We start from the raw sequence: 25,208 nt of genomic DNA, 5'->3' as shown, positions 1-25,208 counted from the left end.
AACCATCAGAACTTAGGATTGGCATGGGAATGCTAATGAGAGTTATCTTTTAAAAACTCATTTAGACAGTAATATGAAATAGCAATTGCACATCAAGATGCGCAACAAAAGAAGACAACAAAATAGCCTTCTTTTCCAGTACATTCATTCATCAGTTGATATTTACAACCCATTCGACATGCTATCAAACATTACTTTCGCTCAAACACAATAATTTGACTTTAAAAATCATTGACTCAGATATAATTTTGATAAAGGCGTCCCGTGTTGGTTCGATAAAATAAAGAGGGCTTTTCTGATGAGCTTACAATTAACATAAATGCATGATGATTAAAAAATGAACAAAAAATCTCTCACGGATACGCTATTTACAAATATAATATCTATATATAATCGTGAAATTTACTATAATTTGATAATTCCTACTCTGAAGAGGAAAAAAATGATCAACGATAATCAACAGACATTCTTCTCAGTTGCAAAATCACTTTTTTTTTGGCATATATAAAAATGTATGAATCCATGTTCCATGAAGTAACTAAACTTTTTGTAATAAAAATCTTCTCAATAATATCCGTTCATATATTTCAGTATTCCAATCCTAGACACTTGAGCATTAACCAATGTACAATTCAGAAAAAAAAAGCTCTCACATAAAATACATCTCTGTCTGTCCTGTCTCTCACTCACACTCTTAATGCTGTAAATATTTACGTAGTTGATGCATGGTCTCCACATCTATTGTTGACATGAGATCTTGAAATTTGGTTGAACCGACTGATTGTTCAAGAGCATTTAACTGCGAACGTAGATAGTCCAATAATGCCACAGTGTATACAGGATTTTTCCTTGAAAGCTACATGAGATTGGACGGAACCATGTGTTCAATATTACAAAAACACTTTTTCAATTTCTTTCATTGATGCATGCAATGTAAAATCAATAATGCAAAATAGTCAAGAAAATACAGTCAAATCTTGATAAGAGGAATGTGCAGCGGCCAACAAAAAACTTACGCTTATCAGAAATTTCAATTTCGGAGTGGGGGGGGGGGGGAGATTTATTAAAATAACATTATTTGCAAATATTGTAACCATGTCAAACTATGGAAATAAAGAACTTTGAAATGATAAGTTATTCTAATTTAATCATATTTGATTATATTGAATGAGAATATTTAGAAATAAACTAGACGTACATACTTTATTATGGAAACGGGGGCATACACATGATACTCGTATAAATGAAACCAATTAAAAATAAAGTGTGTATGAGATAACATTGAAAATTGCCGTGCCTATCATTCTTCTCCGAAACATCAATCCACCACAACTTTGCAATGGTACAAGACTTTCGGTGAAAAATATGATGAACAATGTCATCGAAGTTACAATTTTGAATGGGAAATTCAAGGGAGAAGATGTATTGTTGCCACGTATTCCAATGATCCCAACAGATATGCCATTTGAATTCAAATGCTTACATTTTCCGGTGACTCGCTTTTTCAATGACCATCAACAAAGCACAAGGACAATCACTGCAAGTTTGTGGGCTAGATTTGGGGAATCTGTGCTTCTCCCATGGACAACTGTATGTAGCCAGCTCACGCGTCCGAAAACCTTCTGATTTATTCATGTACGCACCAGACGGAAAAACAAAAAATATTGTGTATCCTCAAGCACTTTAATAAATAAATAGAATTAAAATGACGCTTTGAAATGTTTTCCATATGAAAATGAATGTTTCAATAAAAATGACACAATGTAAATTGAATGTTATCACACACATAATGAGTTTACTTGAATTTCCTTTCTTCTGAGATTGCAGCAACGTGCGACGGGTAAGCTAGATTTCTATAAAATGCAGCGATTAATTTGTCATTTTTGGCAATTATTACTAAATGCTATTTTTAAATTTCTATTGTTCGCGAAAAATTCAACTTAAAGGGAAAAACTGAGAGAGTTAAGGGGAAATTTTTAACACTAAATTATGGAAAAAGTTCTAGGGTTCAGTGAAAACTTCGACTTAAACAAATTTGAGTTATTGGAGTTCGACTTATCATGAATTGACTGTAATTCATAAGGTTTTTGCATCTGTTGTCAATTGAAAGAAAATTTTTCGAGGCTAAATGCCGCCATTAGTATAAGTTCATTTTATCAAACCAATGACAGCAATTTTACCCAAGGACTCTTTCAACAGTTGAGAAAGTTTCAAAACATCATATATATACAAAGAAAAGTCATTAATAATTTGTGTCATACCACAGTCGTTCCCCCTGTGTAGGAACTTCAGTTATTCCCAACGGCATAGGTGCCAATTCACTTTGAAAAATCTGTAGTTTGTCATATGACGAAATAATTTCACTTCTGAAGAAAACAAGTCACTTCGATAAAAGGGAAAATTTGAGAATTTTAGGGTGACTATATGAGCTATTTTTTCCAGGACATTCTTGTACCTTCCTGTAATTTTGGCCTTCCCAATTTTTTTTAAATAAAAATTGTCCTGTTTCTTCCAAAATTTTCAATGAAGCCCACTTGCATTTTTATTCTTCACTGAAATCAAGCTGATTAATATGGTTATGAATATTCATCTCACATATTTGTCATTTTAAATAGTTCTTTTTTTCATAGAATTCATTTCAATTCACTGTGATTCGGATTAGCATTTCATTTCCCTCCATTAACAACTTTTTTTTTGGAGATTTTAGCAATAATTGGAAACTTTGCTCAGTTTTAGTATCATATTTGGCAACGATTGGCAATTTTTCCCATGGCCACTATAAGATTGCACCATTGGACCGAGGGGTTTTCTTTAGAAATTTTTAATTTTTGCAAAGTAACAATTTGAAGGTTTCAGGGATTTTTCTATAAAGATACAAAAACTTAGAAGAATCTGGTTTCTGACAGGAAGATTTTTATAAATCTAAAAAATTAGCAGCACTGACACCCCTACGCAGTGGCAATATTCTTTTTCATACGTCTCACCCAGATGTCTACATAGGCTACTTACAGACAGGTCAGAATATAGTAAAAAAAACATTGTACCATATCTTTGGAGAATTTGAAAGAACAGGTATTTCACTAAGACAATATTTCATCTGACAGATCACGTGAATTAGGCTTTGCACCAATGTGTCATCCACTGAATTCTACAGATTTGGTCCCATGTGACACTTTTCGGTTCCTAAACTTAAAAATGTGGCTCGGTCGATTTTTTTTTTTTTTCAAATAAAATTGAAGAGGCCATTGCTGCTATAAATAACTACTTTGAGAGTTTAGAGAAAGCATGATTTTCTGATAGGATAAAGAAATTTTAGACTCATTAGAGAAACTGTGAGACAATATTCAAAAATGAAATGCAATTTGTCCGAAAGTATTTGAATATTCTTTTTTTTTTAACCTTACTTATCAAATGTCCCCCTGTAATCAAAGAAATGATCCTAATGAGTCTATAATTACTAATTAAGGTAGGGGCAAACTATGGCCTGCAGGCCAGATGCCACCCACTTACAGATTCCATCCAGCCTTCCAACTAGAAGATTATAGAAATTTTCAATTTCAGTGTTTTAAAAAAACTCATTCAAGGGGTGTTCTATATTTTTTGCATACACGAAATATAACAGTGAGAATTGAAATAAAAATTGATTTAAAAACTTTTGCACGTGCAAAAATATGAAACATGCAATAATAAATAAACACGAGTTTATTAAAATATACTTATTCATTTTCACAGTTGTGAAGGATGAACCATGGCAGTCTTCAAATTCTACAACAAATTCCGCTGCTTTAAATCTAAGCATAAAAGTCCCAACTGTGAATCAATGTCAGAAGGATTGCCAATGTCCAGAAGGATCCAGTCTGCCAAATTTTTTCACTTTTTGACCCGTTCCTGAAAAAGTTTGCCCATCACGGATTTAAGGTAAAGGGTATTCACAGTTCCTTAGCCTGCTACAAAAGTTTTTGTCAAGTACTAAAGAATGTTGCTCACCAGCTAAATCTTGATTGTTTCACTAATAACGTAATCATCCCACCCAGGAGAGCAAGGACCCAGATTCACCAGAACCAGTCGATTCATGATCCAATTGAAAACAGTCAGAAATGAAAAAACCATTAATTAAATTCATCCACATAGCAGACATTGCCTAGATTTATTTATGGGTTTGAATTGTTAATTAATTCATAAAAATGTATTTTTGTGCCGAGAGTTAAACATATTTTTGTATTCTGAACACCCCCACCCCTCCTTTATTTCTGTATTACCCATGTTAAATTGAACCCAAATATTCACATCAACCCAATTCACGATTTCATCTAACATGATTATTTTACAGAACCAATTAATCCCATAAGATGTGGGATACTTGTGTACATAATCTACAGAATATGTGCACTCAAAGACATCATTTTCCAATGAAAAAGCAGCATTATTTCAAATATTTTAGGACACAAACCTCTCGAATTCTCTTATCATGCTCTGTAACAGCCTCTTCTCCCGCTTCATCCTCTTCCACGTCTCCAGCATCTAAGACTAGTGATCTAAAGATCCAGAATGAATTTTAATCACATGCTTTTCTTTAAAAAAAAAAAGAAGTAAAAACACATAACCGTTAGTGAATGTTCGCTTACTCAAAAATTTTAGTGGGATCATCTCCGAATGGTAAGGTATGAGTGATATCATTTAGGACCTCCACAACAGCTAGAGTAACACCAGCTATGCGATACTGTACGACTCTGAAAAGAAAAGTAACACATAATAATAACACGTGTGAATTTCAAGACTGAAGATGAAATATTTCTCTGCAGATGAAAATATGCCATACAAAGAGAAGGGGGAAATAGAGATTTTCTTTAACCATTTAAGCAGTTTTTAAAATTTTTTCTGATACATATTATAACTGCCACAGTAGAAATCACTAAACCTTCTAGAAATTTCCACCTATTTTCAAGATTTTTTTTCAGATTAGGAGATGATAAATGCTTCTCTTTCCCCCAGGAAAGTGAAAAACGATTGTTTTCTGTTATTTATGCTGTTCGCAATAATACTATACTACCTCGAAGGAAAAGGAAAAACATTGTCTCCCTCCCCTTCTGTAATCAGACTTTGAACAAAAGCTGACTCCACCTACTGGTAGTTGATTGGCAGGATGAGTGGGAAGGAAAACATGTTATCAGGAGAAAACCTTATAATGGTTTTTGGGATTGCAGGAATAAGAGCATTTTAAGAACCCGAAATATTTTGTGTTTGCCAATACAGTGATTGCATACAGTGGCCATATGACCAGTTTTCTAAGATGTTTGGCCACTATATGCTGTATTATCCTGTAATTTTGGCAGCCTGATTTTTCTTTTATAAATATTTCCCATTTTTTCAACAAAGCCTACTTATTCAGCCACCTTGTTCTTCACTAAAATCAAGAATTAAAATAATTTTTCCCACTCATAAATTATATTATGATAACTATGGCTATAAATATGAATATTTTTTTATCTCGCCTATTTCTTTTGTTTTGTTAAACTCATTTTAATTCAGTTTACTGATTTGCAGTAGAGCACCACTTCCTGCTATCCGAATCGGCAACTTTAGCAATAGTTGGCAATTTAACTCATTTTTGGCATTATATATGACATTAAGGGGATTTCCTATATTTGAGAAATCCCAATTTTCCATATTTTTTCTCAAGGCAACATGGTCAAGCCAGGATTGCAAGGGTTGGGAGTTTTTTTCATTTCTACAAAGCATAATTTTAGGTTTTTCCTATAAAGATACAGCAAATCAGAAGAATCTGGTTTCCAATCAGAAAATTTTGATAGAGCTATAGAATCAAATCAATCACATTTATCAAATCAAGCATTGGCACTTATGTAATAAAGAATACAAAGGTTTTTAACAACTGGCTGTTGTGTACGAAGATGAATTTTTGGAAAGAAAGAAAATTCATCTCTCTCTCTCTCTTCGCAACAGCCAGTTGTTAAAAACCTTTGTATGATAGCGAAGAGTGATTTCATCCTTTCTTTAATAAAGAATAGCACTGGCACTTAACGGCATTAAATAGAAAGAAACATCTGAAGATTCCATAAATGATTTCAAAAAAGGTTGATTCAATCTGTAATGAGATTCAAAATAAAGCAACTTCTTACCCAGACCCACTGGTCAATAAACATGCCAGTGCTAAGCCCAGGAGTTTTCTGTTCTCTTGAGGAGATACATTAGGCATCAGCTCAAACCATATGTCGAGAAGATCAGCAAAAATCTTGCTCACCTAAAATGAAATTAAATAGTGGTCAATAAGAATCTTTGTATATCAATTAAAGCTGCATCTGTTACCATTCATTCACCAGATAATTCGAATGAAAAATGGATGAGAAGGGACATTGGTAGTTCATTTCGTATTTATAATCTCAATTCAGACCATGCTTTCGACAAATCTTCATAAAATTTTGCATATACAGAGCCCAACATGAACATAACACTTCCATTGCAATACAATGATGCCTCAGCTAATGAAGATAATTTGTTCCAGAATCAATTCGCTAGCCAAATCATGATTTTCTATAGTTTTCTATGTAAAATTAATTCATTCAAGGAATAAAAATTTCTAAGTAAGGTTTATAAAAGCACTATGAAAAAGACAATTACTAACCAAAGACTGAGATATACAACTTCACAATTGGATGAAGGAGAATTTAAAGGGGGAAGAAAAACTGAACACCTTTTTTATTCTATGCTATGCAGTCGAGTTCATGAACCATGGTGAAAAAGAAAAAGTGTACAAGGAGTGCGCTATGTCATATAGTCAGCTCATTTCTGTATCACACCCATGCAGATGGAAAATATGCATTTCTAGAATGTCCAGACTCTCCGGTTTGGTATTAAGTCTTATTGTATGCTCCAAAACCGCTCAAGTTCAAGGCTTTTTCCATTTTATTTAAATACATTTTCACTTATCTTAATCATTTATTTCATGTGAAATGGTTCAAAATTGTTCTAGAAAAGAGAGAGAGAGAGGTGTATCTGGAAAGTGATTCTGAGGTGGAAATAAATTAATCTGGCTCGATTGACTGTTACACATTGGAATGATTTTGAATGGCACAGAAATTAATTAAGCTCACGAGGCGGCTGTTTTATTATTAGCGCACACATATTAACTAGCATTTTTATCAGTCGCAGCAGAAAAACATCCAAAAATCGCTGTCAAAACATTTGTAAGTGCATTTGCCAGGGTATCATTTTCTGATTTTTTTATATACTGGTAATGTAACATACAGGGCCTTTATAATTAAAGTTCCACTTTGAAATGGCCATGAAAGGAAAACTACTGGACAAAATGTTATCAAACTTGGTAATAGTTTACAGGCGGTCGTGGGACTTAATTTTCTGCACAAAAAAAGAAAAAAAAAGTTCAAAAACTCATCACCAGTGAGAAATAGCACTGTATGCAATATTGTTAAACAAAGTAAGACATGAAAACATTGGTTTAAATGTTTTAATCGTTTCTAAACTGTGTTACAAAGCATGTTCAATGCGGCATCTACCATTTTCTGAAAGCAAGTTAAATCACATTACTGCATTCTCAACAGTAGCTCTTAGCATTGCATAACCTCAATTTTGCATAACCCCACAAACAGTTTAACTTTAGAAATTATTAAAAACATTTTAAACCGATGTTTTAATTTGTTTAACAATATTGCATACAGTGCTATTCCACGCTGGTGATGAGTTTTTAACCTTTTCTTTTGCAGAAAATTGAATCCCATAACCTCTTGAAAAGTATTACCAAATTTGATAACATTTTGTCCAGCAATTTTCCTTTTATGGCCATTTCAAAGTGGAATTTTAATTATAAAGACCCTGTATTTTCATACAAGAAATTTATTCCATGGGTAAAGAATTGATGGAGTTGGTTTCTTATCGTTAATTGAATATTTAATACGTTTTAACTTCCTCAGAGTTGCCAACTGCTACAGATTGTCCATAGTTTCTATGGACAGTCACAAAAAATTATGGAGTTATGGGAGACACTCTCAATACTATAGGAATCTGTTTTTAAAAAAATCAGGTCTTTGAGTTTCTTGCAGTGTTTTATTTATTTATTTATTTATTTTTAAATTGCATCAATCTTTACTATAATGATGAATTCCTATAAGCATATGAGAGAACTTGAGAGAAGACTACCTCGGAGCCAATCTGTTTAGTTTGTGAGTGGAAAGCAATCCATGAAGCTACATCTAAGCCTGTTGCTCTACTCGATGCCCAAACGTGCAAAAACCTGTTTTTCGTCAAAACCACTCCAAGCTGTGGGCTAGAAACAGGTTTTTGAGTGGTTCAGCTTGGCGGGCCTGAAACTGGTTTCATTTGCATAGTGCATGGTTGAGTTCACAGAACTTGTGTCTGAAAGAATGTTTCGTCGTGGGTTCCGTAGCAGCTCTGATACAAAGAAAACAGGGATGGGGAGAAGGGATGTAGGGTTGCTAGACATCCGTATATACGGTTCACAAGGGCATATGCAGGTTGGGATTGTATTGAATATTCATGGATTATTAAGGAAGTTGGCGACCTCTGCAAGTTGCTTTGGGAGGTGGGACTCATGTGGCCTGAGCTTTCTAGGTTCCAGCGCAAATAAAGTGTTGTATTTAATGAACTTTCAATTAAAAAAGTAAAAAAAAAATGTTTAGTGATTTTTTAAAATTATACTATGATTAGGTTGCCTGAGGGGTACCCTACCCCCAGTGACAAAGCTGAACATTCATCACTACTGACAAGCTTTAAGCCAATGTTGGCATGTCTGCTTCCTCCATAGAAATCCAAACATGCTGCAAATTCCACTTTTTTGCACAACCCTAGCTTCAAAGGAATTCAATTCATGATTTTGATTCTAGCAATAGGAAGCAATTATAGATTTTCCCAACTTCTGATTCTTCACATATTTGATGTGTTTTTTCCACCCCATACCTTCAATGGTCTTTTGCACTGCACTATATTATTTTTCAGACCATCTTTGTTTGAAAATTTTTAATTCATCGAGAATGCAGCTCAGTGTTCTGAAAAAATTGTAAACATCATCTTCTTAGTCTTTTTATTCTATGTGGGATTTTAATTATTTTTATTTTATAATTTATCATGCAGATGTGCCAACTTTTGGAATCCGGAGATTCTCCTGAGGGAGGGGTAGTACCCCCGCCGCTCGTAGACCCGATCAAAATTCTTCACAAAATGTATTTTTCATCTATTAAAAAAAATGCCCCCCCCCCCAGGAGGCAGGTTCCGCATTGTCCCTGAGCAGAATATAATTCAGTGTCAGTCTTTCCATGCACAATAGGGAAATCGCATCTACATACTGTACATAAATGTTTTCTTTTGTGGATGCTGTCAGTGATTGATAATCTTGGGTATACAAACTCTTAAAAGAAGTTTTATAGTTTTTTTCCGACGACATATTTAATCACAGGAAACAATTAAAAACCTCAAAATACAAAGCTGCTGACAAAAAACTTATTGTGTTTACGGCATGGCTGTTAATAAAATACAATGATGATTATACAGGAATTTAGGCAACCAGGGTCCTGATAAATGATTACCAATAAACGCTACGTAAACAAAGTTCCATCTTTGCCACAGTTGCTTAAATGCAATCACCAATGCTTTTTTTATGGCTGCTCGACAGAAACGACCATGGCTGCCCTCTATGGGTGTTTTCCCTAACGATGACGGTAGTCATTGACAGCACGACAATGTGCAAGCTTGCGGAAAATCTCATTTCCTTCCAAAATCCGGAAAAATTTCAATAAATCCGGAGAGCAGGAGAAAGAGTTAAAAATCTGGAGTCTTCCGCCTAAATCTGGAGAGTTGGCAGGTCTGATTATGGCAATGTTGTTTCTGGTTTTATTTATTATAGTCGCAAATTTGGCTGGCTCTGAGTATTTTGACGTATAAACCATGGTAGATCGTAATTAATCTAAACTATGCAAAAATATATCCTGTATATTACATCTACTTTAACCCTTAGGCTGCAGGAATAATAACGGAGAAATTCTTTCCTCAAATGGCTGCACAGAAAAATTTCCTTTTGCCAGTTGTCTTTTGTGAAAGATAGATAGCACTCAAACTCATACCTTGCAAATACAGTGAAACCAATTATTTATTAAAAAGCAGTCCATTCATTGATTAATGCTTTTATGTGCACTTTTATAAAACAGAAACCTATCTAAACTGGAATTTAGTTCAGTCTCTTGACGTTATATCTTGTCAAAAAAAATTTGTGATGCAAATATAGAATCTGGGTTTAAACCCACAACCACTGATAAGATAGTGATCGGTGGCAGGAAATCCGGCACTTCACAAGTACTCAACAATGTGCACCCATCCTATTTAGTACAAGAAAATCTGTTAGAAAATAGAGAAATACTTTAATAAAAAGAAAACTGGAATACATATAGGTACGCCATCTATACATCCTTTTAAGAACATCATATTAAAAGAAAAAACAATTTGGATTATCACAGGATGATTGTGAAGTCCACTATGCTGATCATCTATGGATGATGGGAGCATTCTGAGGGTTAACAAAAGTGAGTTCTTCACTTTTTAAATATGCCATATAATTAACATTTTAATCTTTATTTACTTTTTCCAAATTCAAAGGAACACTTTCTTTTTCTATATGACTGAAATTCATAAACAGAAAATGTACTTACGTCTTCTTTAAACTGTTCGGCTTTTTCTTGCAACAGACCACAGAAACAGTTTTGATTATGAAGTATGACTCGAGACAAAACTGACAGGTATACTGAGAGTACTGCTGGCATATCCTTCGTTAAATATTAATTAGTTATAATATACAGTAAGTATGTATGTATATAATTTATGTCTTACAAAAATAGATATAGGGATATAAAAATTGCAATAAATAAAACTTATTTTTAAAGATGATTTCAGAAGATAACTGACAATACCTACAAAGATTTTACATTGGTGCAAATACTGCAATTTAAGGGGGCACAACCTTCTCAATCTGTAGGTCAGAAACCCGTACATTAAAGCCCTGTGTACATGTGCAATATTGCGGTAACATTGGGAGTTGTGGCACCCGCTCGAAAACTTTTTTCCTTCATAAGGAAAGAAATGAAGAGCAGTCATTGGTGAAAATTCTTGAAGCTTGTTTTGAACTAGCTTTTTCTATTTCCCATGTAAACAGGACTAAAAGGTTGCTATATGACCTGTATTTTATGAAGCATTCTTGTAATTTTTGCCGTCCTTTTCTATTTTTCCGTCAATTTCTTTAAATGAAATGTTCCATTTTTCCCCCTTATTTTCAAAAAGACTTAGCTGAATTTTTGAATCAAGAATTAAAAGATTATTTTCATAACTTATAAATTATATCATGATAATTATGGATCTAATTATTTTAAATAACCATGGCTTATGGTTATTTTAACCCATGGCTTTACTCGCGTGACTTTGGTAATCGGAAAATTGCTCAGCGATGATTTCTCCCATATACAATTTAAACCACTCATAACTCCCTTGGGGATTCAATTTTCAGAAATCATATCTTGGTCTTATTTTATAAAACATAATACTGACCACAAACTTAATATTTCAGTGGTTCGGGCTAAGCAATAATTGCCCCATATAACAATCTTTGAACCCTCCCTTTTTAGTGAGTCCTTACATTACAAAAGAAAACTAACCAAATTTCATATTTATGGCTTCAGAGGTTTTCGCTCAGCATGATTTCTCTATGTAGTCTTTGAACCCCCCCCCCCAACCCCCTTAGGGATCAAATTTGGAAAATCCCCTTCTTAGTGAGTCTTTACATCATGAAATAAAACTATTAACCAAATTTTATATTTACAGCTTCAGCTGTTTTAGCTCAGCATGATTTCTCTACATAACCTATGAACCCCCCTTATGACACCCTTTAAGTGTCAAATTTTGAAAAACCAGTTCTTAGCACATTCTTACATCATGAAATGAAACTATCGCCGAAATTGTATTAATTATTACAATAGTTGTGGGAAGTGGCGGCAGCTGACATCATTGCACTGTCTACAACAATGTAAAAAAGATTCCAGGACACACTCGAAGATACCAGGTAAGCTTTTGATGTCTGCTGCAGCGACGACAATCCACGTTATGAGAGTAAGCAGCGTTTTGTGATGCTGCTTACGTCAGATATAGTGAGCAAACCAACAAATGCATTCAGCGATCCACTGACATCCACCTTTCATCTCCTTTGAACTCAGAGCCTGCATGCGTTTTTCACCCTCTCAACGTAATTTGTGACACCATGTTCCATTGTAATTTTTGTTCCTTTCGATGCCTACTAACAACCCTCCGAGTTTTTCTGGTCATTAACAGAACACCCTGTATATATATTCATCTCACATGTGTTTGTCAAAAGTACATATTTTTTGGGGAATTCCCATTTTGACTTGCAGTGCCCATTATTTTCTGTGATTGGCAATTTTTCAACAATTTTAGTGGTAGTTGACAACTTGTCTTAGACAATTTTTGGCTGCAGTTGACAACTTTATTGGCCTTTGACCATTTTGTTAGCTCGAAATGGCAACTTTGCGTTGACTATTTTTTGTTTGTAACTGGCAACTTTACATGCCTTCACAAATTTTTTGGCAATATCTCATAATTTTATGAAAAAAATATGGTTGCCTAGATATTTATCGTGCTTTGTGTACTACCGGAACAACAACATGGACACACACACACAGACAGGATGAAACCCCTTGACGGGCCACAGGTTGTGCACCCATGCTGTAACTCCATTATTTACATACATTATAGCTTTCACCTAAACCAATATGTATTTATTTTTAGACTTTAAAAAAAACATCTTAAAACACCTTTTAGAATCTTTTTTCACAAACTTTGGCGTCTGAACGAAGAAAACTAATAAACCGATAACGTTTGACATTCATACTAAGCTGATTTTATGTAAATTGTAGACACTCACAGAGGGAAGGCAGACTTCAGAACATGATACTTACATTTCATGAAACTTCACAAACACATACCATCTTCACTTCAAAATATAGAAGACGGATGGCAGCGCCAGACAGAACATGAAACAAGCACATTGCTGCATGTTCATATTCATTAGAAATTCCACTGAGGAATGTGTATGAGGTGCATGTATCATTAAGTAGTAGTAGTTTGTAAACACTCCTTTAAGGAGTTCTTGACAAGTTGATTCATGCCAGGAAATAGTGTATGTACAGTATATCGTCACCTTATACTAAAAACCTTATAAAATCGAAAATTCCTAACTTTACAGAAATAACAGACAAGGGAGATTAATTTTTTCTCTATATAGGGAGCAGATCACACATTGCCAATTTTTTTTCAAAAAAAAAACTGTAACAGATACATTCCCAATCTAAAACTGTCACAAATCATTTTCGAAAAAAAAATTATGCACAAGGTTTTCATTATAAGATGACGATATGTATTCCTTGATATACTTATGATGTAAAGTATGCATGTTTTGTACAAGTATTGTCATTTGCCTCCTAAATTGCAATTGAAAACGGCTCACATCTCTAGAAAATATCTAAGACAGTTAAGTGAAAAAAAAAGAAATTGAAACTCAATACTCTGGACAACCTTAAAAACTGAAGTTTTAAGCACATAAAATTTCATTTTGTGGCGATAGATTTCATCAAACTACCAAAATTTCATCAAAATAGTTGGAAGTATTTTGAGAAAAAAATATTTCCTAATCATCATATAGCTGTAGCAATTAACGTTTATGAATGGTTAGGCTGAAACTTACTTCGTTTTCTAAGACTAGGGATAAGGCAAATGACAAAATTGGCTTGAACAAGATAGGTGATTCCATTGGAAAAACTATAAGACCACTTTCGACAACCTGAAAGTAAGAAAATTCATAGATCAGGTAATAAGGATGCATGGCATTAAAAAAAAAACATAAATTGATATTTTATCCAATCATCCAAAAAATTTGGTTTACTAAACTTTTAATATAACTTCCACTGAACTTTTTTTTTCCAGTCTCAACTATAATTTATAAAAACCTGACTATAATAATGGATTCACAATTAGTAGAATGATCCTCAATTTGATAAATGCAAAAATCTTGGATAACTTCTTCCATTTTACAATAATAAAATAAAGTAGAACTCTAATTATCCAAACTCCAGTTATTCGGATCGCCAATTATCTAGATCCTTGTGATAAAAAAAAATCGGCATTTTAAAGGTTTCTTATCAGTGAATGATACAAAAGTAAACTATCGTTCGTTCGTTTTGATCGTTTTTGCCACACCACGGTCATTTTCTGCACACGAGGGCTAATTAGACCGGGACCTACAATTTATTGTCAATTCCAAACGGCAGGCTAGTTTTTTATACTCATCGAGAGGTTGGTAAAAGTAAACTAGTGCAGTGATAATTGATACATAGATGAGGACATAAGAAATGAGGACATAACATCAGTGAAATTTCCTGGATGTCTGAAGATAATGTAGAGGATGTACACAAGTGGCTGATGTGTGATTCTTTGCTCCCTAGATTCCAAATTTTAAAGTGACAATGGACTCATGAACTCTTATGATGAACTCTCATGATGAATCAAAAAATGACGGCATTGCTACTCAACCAGATGTGGGGCCATTAGCTAGTAAGGTGTTTGAGCGCCTTAACACAATGCTAAAATGTATGGAGCGACAGCCTGAGTGCAACCAATTGCAGCTACTCATGGTCAGGCGGATGAGAGACCTGGCTGCACAGAAATGAATAAAGACTGCAAAGCTAGTAGGATCAAGCAATGATATATTTTAATACAGTTTGTAAGTACAGAATTTAAACAACTGTTTTCATAAAGCAAAATTCAGTATTTCTACTAAGAGTTTTTTTTTTTTTTTTGCGAATAAGCCAATTATATAGATATTTGATTATTAACAGATGTGGTTCTGGTCCCAATTGATCCATATAATTGGGGTTCTATTGTATTCCATTTATTCCTTGCATATTCGCCAGCATTACACAAAAATTGAAGGACACCAGTTTTGTGAATGTTGAAGCCTCTCATCTTTTCACAGCACATGCCAGGAAAAGCAAAGGTTTATTAAGGAATATCACTGAATGCATTCAGAAAACCAATACTAATATCAAGTGAAAGAACAATGGCATCAAAAGTGTCAGTGTGTATGATTCAAGAACTTACTTTCATGATTTTAGTGATTCCTTCCCAGTTCAGGTCAGTCATTATGGTAGTGAACATCTTTACAAGACTTTGGCCATACCTCTACAAGAAAATAGTAACATTGTGAAAATGTGAAATGTTGAAACATGTTGCAAAAGATTTCACTAATGAAAAAAAAAATAAAAATGTTAAGAAAAATTAGAATTTTGCTTTAAAGAAAACTGTCAAAATATCTAATTAGATTTGTGCCATTTTAAATAATCTCTGTGTATAATCCTTTATATATATATAGTGAAATCTGTATAAAAAGGAGCGTCAAGAGACTGAAATAGTATTTCAATTTAGATAGATTTCCTGTTTCATAAAGATGCAAATCAAAGCAATAATAACAGAACAGACTATATTTTGATGTCTTTAAGATAGGTTTTCGTCTCCTACAGTGTCTGTTTTAGACAGGTTTCACTGTATAATAATTTAAAAAATAAAGGAATAAACTACTTATAAGATTGTGTTTGGATGAAAAAATAAAATATATGCATAAAATCAGGCTAAATAAAAGCATTTTCAAAAGCTAATATTTCTATTGCCCCAATATTACCAAGCAAATTCTGTTTAACAAGCAATAAAAGAAAATAATCTTACTCCGAGGAATGCAGTGGGTGATAATAGAATGTACGCATCCACAATCTGAAGGCATTTCTTTAGATTCTCCGAACCAAATTCTAAAATGCAAATGAAAAAGTCATACAATTTTTTTTTCAAATTGCTACTGCAGCAATGTTTTTACTCTAAAATCTAAAATACCCTCGTGCTTTATATGTACTTCAAAAATTCTTCAACTCTGCAAAAATATGGCCATTTCATATTGTTTTAGAATAAAAATTGCAAAATGGAAAATATAATGTACAATGCATATACGCATGCAACAACCATGAAGTCTTTACAATGAGGCTTTTACAGAATTTAGAGTGAAAAAATCAGTAAATTTCATTGATGGTTAAGCTATTGTTTACCTAATATAGGCAAGAGGTTCTGAGCAAGATCGAGAAGTGCAGAGCTGCACTTTGATGTGTTTTCTATCACAGCAGACCATAGCTCTAGTCCATCTTCCAACAGGTAAACATGAGGTGGGAGTGAGACATCTGTGCTGAAAGCAATCATAGGCAACAGGAATGGCTGCAAATTCTCACTAACTGCTCCTAGACACTAAAAAGAATTAAATTTTACTCAACTCTCTAATGCAGGACAACCTGTAGCAGATGTGTGCCTATGACAAACGGATCGATAAATTAATAAGAACAGTCTTAGTTAATAACATAGTATTTTTGAGTTTAACTTATCAATAAATATTTTATAAACTTTCACAATTATGGCCAATAATGAACGAAAATATTTAAATGGCGCTCAAAAAATATCATTCTTTAGTTAAATTAACCCTAAAATAAGAAGAGGGAAAAAGTCCATATAAGTTTGAAAATTTTATTACAAATTTACCTGAACTATTTGTACAAAACATGAAATAATGGCACAGCGCAACAAGTTATGCTCTCCACAAGTATCCCATAGCAGAGGTAAATAATGCATCAAAGAATTGACGTGCGGCCTCATTTTGAAACCAACTCGTTCAATAACAAAAGACATCACATGTAAGACAGACATCTGAAAATTAAATTGAAAATAAATATATACTAAGGTAAATGTGGACAATCTGGTTATTATGCATATTAACCAGTGAATATACATAACTGCCAGCCATTTTGGTAAGTTTGATAAATTACCCAAAACAATGCTTTTTGCAACAATTACGCATCATTGGAAAAAATTTAACAAATTATAAAAAAATTATCACTTTCACTGGCGATTATGTATAATACTTAAGAACCATTGGTAAACATGATAAATTCTACTCAATTTATCACATTTGCTGGTTAGCATGCATAATCCCTACTTTGCATTGGTAAACATGATTAATTGGTCCCATTACTGTGATCAGATCACTGATTTAGATGACCATACTTGTGAGCCAGTGTCTGAACCAGATATAATGAATTTTGATTTAACAAATTTTTTCGAACATTTCCGAAATAACTCTGAATTCAACAAATTCTGAAATCACACCTCAATATAACAAATTCCTATTTAACAAATTCTAAGATCATACCCTGATATAACGAACTTGTATTCAATAAATTCTTCCATTTAACAAACTTTTGTGCATACACAATCAGACCCCAATATAACTCCTATTTAATGAATTTTACAATTGGACTTAATATACAACCTCTGGCAATAAAGTTCGGTGAATGAAGTCAGAACGGCCGATCTGGCAACACTTGTGAAGCAAAATGCTGCACATGTGTAGCAGCAGGTGTTGACCATCCGCCGCCACCGTTGTTCAGTTGAGCGTCGTTTGTGTTCCGTGAAAGACTTGTTTTACAAAGTGCTTGTTTAGTGCGTTGGTTCTTAACTGAGAACAGGAAAATGAACAAACAAAAGATCACTGAGGATGATTCCTGGTGTCTCAGGTACGACCCTGAAACGAAACGGCAAAGCATGGAATGGCGTTCTTCTGCATCACCTTGTCGGAAAAAGGTCAGAGCAGAAATATCACGCATCAAAATGATGCTAATCACCTTTTTTGATAGTCAAAGCATTATCCACAAGGAATTTCTACCTGAGGGAACGATGATGAATGCTGCAAGGTACATTGAAATTTTGACCTGTTTCATGAAATGTCTACGCAGGGTATGACCTCAGTACGCACAACAAGGTTCATGGTTTCTTGTTCACGACAATGCTCGCCCTCACACAGCGAATATCGTCAAACAGTTCCTGGCAAAAAAGGGGGGCGGTGAAAATTTAACATCTACCATACTCGCCAGATCTCAATCCTCCAGACTTCTTCCTATTCCCACGACTCAAACTTGCTTTGAAAGAAAAGAGATTTGACGATATTCCTGACATCCAACGAAACGTGACGAGGCTTTTGAACTGCATCCCAAAAGAAGACTTCCTGCAAAGTTTCCAGGACATGTATAGGAGATCTCAGCGGTGCATAGTAATGGGAGGTGACTATTTTGAAGGACAGTAAGGTAACTTTCGTTAACATTTCATCTACGTTAATGTTACAGGACTATTCACCAAACTTTATTGTCAGAGGTTGTAATTTATCTCCATTTAACAGATTTTACAATCGGACCTGATATACTTTATCCCTATTTGGTAAATTCTATGATTGAACCTTGATATTATGTATCGTTTCATGAAATTATATATATATATATCATCACATATAATTTTTTTGGCATTTACCAAATTTACCAATAACACTTGAATATTATGCATAAACCTCAGAGATATATATATAAAAGTGATAATTCTTTAGTATTTATCAAATTCACCAATGATGCTTGAGAATTATGCATAATCCTCAGTTACAGTGATAAATTTATTAAATTTACTGGGATGATTGGTGATTGTGCATAATAACCAATTATCAATATAGCAATATCGTATTACGATATCACATTTATCGTGATATATATATATGATATAAAAGGAAAAAACAATAAGATTCAAAAAGATATTTCACAGTGACATGTAATTTACAGATTAAAATGAAGTAAAGAAAGACAAAGTAATTGTTGTATATGACACAAAGTGCCTAAGCAATGAGATATTTCTAAAGAATTATGAGATAATTTGTATGTCAAAAAATTCCATAGAAAAATTAAATAGTAGAATAATTTATTTTTAAAAGAAAAAAAAAAGTGTCTTAAGCACATGAAATACACTGCTGGCCACCCAAATTGCAACACCAAGAAAGACAAGAGATATCGCAACAATATTTATTTTGTAGATAACATGTTGACCAAGCATCAAATGATTAAATTTATAGACTTCTGTGAAGTGTGGTTCCTGCCAAAATCAGTGGCCAGAGTAGCCGCCATTGTTGGAGATCACTGCTGCCACACGCCTCGGCATTGATTCAAAGAGACTTTGGATGTGTTCTTGGGGTACAGCAGACCAAGCAGCTTCCACACGTTGCCAAAGTTGATCTGGTGTGGCAGCTGGGGATGTAATCTGGGTCAATCGTTGAGCAACCATGGACCACATGTTTTCTATCGGCGAAAGATCCGGAGAGCGAGCTGGCCAGGGAAGCAATTCAATCTGGCGATTGACGAAGAACCTTTGGATAATGCGTGCCACGTGTGGTCGCGCATTATCCTGTTGAAATATGGCTGTCGGCAAGCCCTGAAGGTAAGGAAGGACAACTGGCTCCAACACCTCGGAGATGTAGCGCTGGTTTTTTAAAGTACCGGCAATGCGTACTAGAGGAGTGCGAGAGTGATATCCAATACTGCCCCATACCATAATACCCGGTGCAGGACCAGTGTGGCGGTGCATAACGCAGCTGTTCAGCATCCTCTCTCCACGGTGTCTCCAGACTCGAATCCGACCATCGTGGTGTTGCAGACAGAAGAGTGACTCGTCAGTAAAGACAATTTCATTCCATTGTGCTGTCCACATCCTTCTTTCATCGCACCATTGGCGGCGGAGACGTCTGTGGTTCTGCGTCAAGGGTAGACGAAGCAATGGACGTCTTGCGGACAGACCACTCTGCTGTAAACGGTGTCGAATGGTACGCGCAGACACTGGATGATGCGGTAGAGACTGAATGTGCTGTGCTATGGTTCGTGATGTGGCTGAGCGATCCGTCACTGCCATACGCACAATACGCCTGTCATCACGTGAAGTGGTGCACTGAGGTGGATGCGATCGAACACGTCGGTTCGTCGTATCCTCCTGCATCCAACAATCACATATCCGCATTACAGTTGTTTGGTTTCGTCCAACACGACTACCGATTTCCCTGAAAGATAATCCACAATCTCTGTAGGCCGCTATCCTTCCTCTGTCGAACTCGGATACTTGATCAAAAGATGATCGCTGTTTTCTACGAGGCATAATTGATCGTTTTTTTGAAAAAACCACAAGAAAAACACAATTGCGTACTTCAAATCGTCGAAATCTCCAAGCCTTAAATAGCGCTTTGAAGTGGCGCCACAGGCGCGCGTGATGTGCGTCTGCGCTGAAATTCTAATCATTTGCATATCTCACTTCCGCTAATGCATGTTGTAAATTTCATATTATTTGCATGCTTCCTTCAGGGTGTTGCATTTACGGTGGCCAGCAGTGTATATTATTTGAAAGATGGAAATTAAAACATTGGATATAATCAGTATGACATTATAGATTGTAAGAATCAAAATTATAAAAGCTGAAAATTTTGAGCAATTTTTAGTATATACAATAATAATTCCATAAAATTTGTTTATGGAATGGTACTGTTTAGGAAAAAACTAATGAAAAAAAAATTATTAATTTTTGTTCATTTTGTGCCATTACAGTCATATCATGAGCTTCAGGGCACAAACTAATTTAATTATTCTCAAAGCCAGTTACACCAAACCCTGTTACAATGCTAAACTATGTTCAAAAAATGTTGCACCAAGCAGAGCACACCCTGATTTTAAAGAATTGGATAAATACAACCATATCTAAAATGGAATTTTAATCAAGATGAACCTGTTGGAATAGGAAACAATGTTAATTTCACTCACTTTTAAATCACATTCTTTGACTTCTTTTAGTAAATTAAACAGTTCCGTGTAACATCCTCCAAGAAACTAAGAATTAAATGAAAAATTAGTCAACATATCAATGAAGAAAAGTCTTGTGGGATTTGGAAACATAAGGAATAAATGCAAAATGAACTCGGAAAATTATCAAAATGTTTAATGCTAAAAGAGCATATTTTTCAATTTCATCCAATTCCGATTGATATATCTTAATTGATTTTTCCGATTGATGTACTTGCATGTCAAATACGAGAGAGAAGTAATACTATACATAATTTGTAAATTTAAGAAGTCAAATTCTTGATTATATAATAGCGTAAAACGATCTCCTGAGTGGTCAATACAGAGGTAATTTGGAATATGAGAAAATGAAATCGGTAAAATAAATTTATTGAATGACAGAGTGCCAGATGTTTATAAATTCAAAACAAAAAGAAAAACTGAAAACTCACCGGCAGAAAACTATCTATATTAAATTCGGAATCTTCAACATAAACAGGTGAATAAAGGTCAAGGAAAACAAATTAAAATATATATAGCAGTGATACTCAAAAAATAGATTCCTGTAGCAGCCCACAATGGTACAATCAATACCAAGTAAAAAAATTGACATAATTGAGTTGATATGTCTCAAGATATTCAAGTATTCATGATAAGTTTTGCAGGGGTTGAAACATGCATCAAGATTATGAAGAAATAAAAATTTCATGAAATCAGTTAAATGACAAATAATATGATAAATTATTTTTCATCCCAACACAATAAATCATGAAATTTTTCAAACTTGTTGGAAATTTACGACCAGTAAATAATTTATTCACCTTTCATCAACCACTGGTGAAAAAGTTAATACAAAAAAAAAAATGGATAAATATTTTTCCAGTTGATTTGCATAATAATAGAGATCAAATACAGTAAAACTCGGTTGTAACAACCTCAGCTGTAATGACACCTCGGCTATAAGATCAATAAGTGGCGGTTGCAGCTGATTCCCATAGAAATTAATGTTAATGAACTTTGCTTATAATGTTGATAAAAATGTAACAACCTCACATATAGTGATACATTTAAACCATCGTGTATTTTTTTCATCTTGTTGAGTATTTTGCCTGTTGTGGCTTTGTATTTGTATTTTTATGTTACTTTTGCTTCTGTTTCTATGGCATTTGCTTGAGAAATTCCTAGAGTTAGTTTTGAATTTCTGATTGCATTCAGGGAATGTTTGTGTTTGTCATTCTATTGATACCTAACAATGAAAAAAAGATTAATTATTTGTCATGCTTTGACATTGATATGACCCGTGTGAACAGGGAAATCCTGTATTTTTGCTCCTTCTGACTTTTTAAAATAAAAATGTCCCATTTTTGGGAGTTTTTTTTCAACAAAGCATATTTTATAATTTATAATCTTCACTAAAATTAGGGACAAAGATAATTTGCATGATTTATAAGTTGCATTATAATGCATTTGACTATGCATAGACACAAACATTCATCAAACAAATGTGTCATGTTAAATATTATTTTCGTGTCAATACGTTTTAGTTCACCGTAGACTTGATTTAGCACTCTATCGGTGCTAAAGCTGCTAAAAGCAATAACAAGCGATTTTGCTGACAATAAGCAATTTCCTATGGTTTGTTTATGTTTTATGTTTTGGTATATTATGGTCATCCTAATTGTAATGAAACTTTGACTGCGTAATATAATATTTAATTGCATCTGATTATATTTTTCATACTTGAAAAAGTTCTTGAAAACATTATAGCTTCATTTTTAACATCTCTGTTATAATAACAAAATATCATTGAATCTTTAATGTCCTTATAACTGGGTTTGACTAAAATTATAACACTCTTTAGCAATTTTTTCCCCTCTATCAGAAATATAATTTGTCTTTCAACCATTAGGTAACTGTTGGAGAGAAAATAGTAAAAGAAAATACATAATCCTACAAATTAGATGAAAAGGATATCACACTTCAAGGTATTAGCTGCTGCCAGTCGTACTACTAAGTTCTCTTCAGTTCTTAACATTTGAAGAATTAGCTCATAAAGTATAGTCCTGAATTCAGCAGACATTTTCTCCCCAACCCACTGACCAATCACCCACATGACCCTTCTTCGAATTATATAATAGCTGCAATAATAATGAAAATAAAAAACATATATAACACATGCTATTTTTAAATTTTAACAGTTTTCCTAGCAACAAAAATATTTTGAACACATGCATTAATTATAATGATCTCATTCATGAAATTTTATTGAAGGTAAATACAGTATAAAACTTCTCTTTTGCAGACACATAAAAGAGGGTTTAACAGCATCAGAGGGGGTTCCTGTTGAAATGGTAAAATACAGTATAAACAATAACTGAAATGGCTCTTTGTTTGCAAATGAACAAAATTCTGACAACATAAGATGCGCTTGAATTCACAAAAGTATATAATTATTGCAATGATGAACAATTAAAATTACAAAAGAAATATTGTACAAAGTTTATATACTGAATATACACCCTTTGGAAAACTGATCAATCAATATTTGATGGGTTTTGCTGAGCATTCTATCTCCTCCTCAAAGATTGGTAACACGTGGCCTGTGGGCCAGCTGTCAGCCAACCCTGGTATAAAGCATTGACTGAATATTTCTTGATAATTTTTGGCAATTTTTTACTCCATTCGTCACACACTTTATTACTGATATCAGCAGATTCATCACACAGTCCCTTTACAGTTTTGTGAGATGCACCCAAAAACGATCCAACGATGCATTAAAGCTTTGAAGTTGAGTCCGAGTTCTACAGCTTCTCGAGCTTTTTCTTATAGAATTTGGTTGGAGATAGACACTGAACTATAGGGAAACTGGAGTAAGACTCCCGATACAATAACAAAGATGTGCATGAGCCAACGAGGAGGAATAAAAAAGTGGGCGTGATGGAGTGAGCCGGGCAAAACATTGAGCATTCCAGCATTTAAACTATGGGAAAACTTACGTCTTCAAAATTTTTTTCAGTTGTTTTCATATAATTGCATTAGTAGTCCAACTGCCCGTACACAAATAGCGATATCGTGTTCTGCCTCTAATTGCACCAACCGGTGGGGAAAATTAAAGGAAGATAGAAATAAACTTCAGTTTCATAGGTAAGTGCACATGGTTTTATATAAAAAGATGCATTGATTTTTATACTACAATTGTAAAATTGAATGCATGTAGTTTACATTTCACATTCAATTTATGTTTAATGAGCATAATTCAAAATAACAAATCAATTTCACATGAATTTTAAACTTCGTAAATATTTTTTGAAATCTTGTAGAAATTGCTTATTTGGTTAGAATTTTTATGACGGAAAAACTGACCAAATGTGCTTCATTAAAAATTGGATGTATGTCCTAAAAAACTGATAATGCCTTAAAGAACTAAAATTATCCCATGTAAATCAAAGAAACAAAGGACAGTTGTAGGAAAGAAAGAAAACATGACAGTTGTCGAGTAATGAAAATAAATCTAATGAAAATGTTAAATGATTTCTCATATGCATATGTTGGAGGGAAAAAAATCCCTTCAAATTTACAATTTGTATAAAATACTAGACAAAGGTTTGCATTGTAACTAAGTAATTATTTGATAGCAAGCATATAAGTGAATTGTGATTCTAATGTTCCAAATTATGCTCTGTGGATCTGTTTGTAAATTGTTTATTGAAAAACTTGTATATGTACATTGTTGTATATAATTAATGTTGGAAAAAAATATTAAAGACATTTTTTCTCCAATTTTTATTTCATTTCTTGCATTAAAAGTTCTTTTTCAGAAGTTAATTTGCAGAAATATTCACTTCTACAAATTTTCAAAGTGGAAGCCTTCACCAAATTACAAAACATAATGTTAGAAATGTATGGTTTTTTTTATTTAAAAAAAAATAGTTCCTCTTAAGCTTTTAAAAAAGTATTTTTCTTGTACAAAAGTAAGTATTCATTTTGATTAATTTTTATAAGATGAAGAATGCATAATTATTGGCCAAAAAGTGAAAAAAAAAATGGAATGTATAGGTCTCGTATTTGGAATTTCCCCATTGCGTTAACACATTCAGGAAATGTTTTGCCCGCTTTGCTCCATAAGGGTGTGATGTGGTCGCATAGGAACAGCTCGCCAAGTCCTCACTCCACTTTCCTTATAGCTTAGTGGAGACAGGTAAATTCTTGTTTTTGCTGAAACAAACCAATCATACAGAACTGTGTCTATGGCAAGTTTTTCTGTCTTCAGATTTTATTTTCCCAAGCTTGATTTCCATTCCCCAGTCATTCTTCTTGCCACTGTTTCTTTTGTTTCAAAATGGAACATATCTGTATTCTCCCAACATTGAGTTCATTTGCAAGAGCACA

General features: G+C 33.8%; 1 protein-coding gene across 1 annotated transcript in view; it reads right to left on the bottom strand.

Annotated features, from left to right (window-relative positions):
• Positions 1–250: 250 nt before the first annotated feature.
• Impbeta11 (importin beta11) overlaps positions 251–25,208 on the bottom strand; it is a 40,705-nt gene continuing 15,747 nt past the window's right edge. The window contains exons 14-26 of the mRNA XM_089240147.1: positions 22,794–22,957; positions 21,272–21,318; positions 20,802–20,867; positions 16,672–16,836; positions 16,191–16,383; positions 15,820–15,899; positions 15,199–15,279; positions 13,787–13,882; positions 10,692–10,805; positions 6,138–6,259; positions 4,626–4,730; positions 4,451–4,535; positions 251–856 (exon numbers count right to left, since the gene is read on the bottom strand). Coding sequence (XP_089096273.1) covers positions 695–856; positions 4,451–4,535; positions 4,626–4,730; positions 6,138–6,259; positions 10,692–10,805; positions 13,787–13,882; positions 15,199–15,279; positions 15,820–15,899; positions 16,191–16,383; positions 16,672–16,836; positions 20,802–20,867; positions 21,272–21,318; positions 22,794–22,957 — 1,480 coding nt within the window. The 3' untranslated portion in view covers positions 251–694. The remainder of the gene's footprint in view (positions 857–4,450; positions 4,536–4,625; positions 4,731–6,137; positions 6,260–10,691; positions 10,806–13,786; positions 13,883–15,198; positions 15,280–15,819; positions 15,900–16,190; positions 16,384–16,671; positions 16,837–20,801; positions 20,868–21,271; positions 21,319–22,793; positions 22,958–25,208) is intronic.

The sequence above is a fragment of the Pholcus phalangioides genome, unplaced genomic scaffold (genome assembly GCF_987345545.1).
Source record: "Pholcus phalangioides strain wild (caught in Gottingen) unplaced genomic scaffold, Ppha-v1.0 ptg000012l_1, whole genome shotgun sequence".
Taxonomy (NCBI): Eukaryota; Metazoa; Arthropoda; class Arachnida; order Araneae; family Pholcidae; genus Pholcus; species Pholcus phalangioides.
This window is presented reverse-complemented; position numbering and strand designations above follow the sequence as displayed.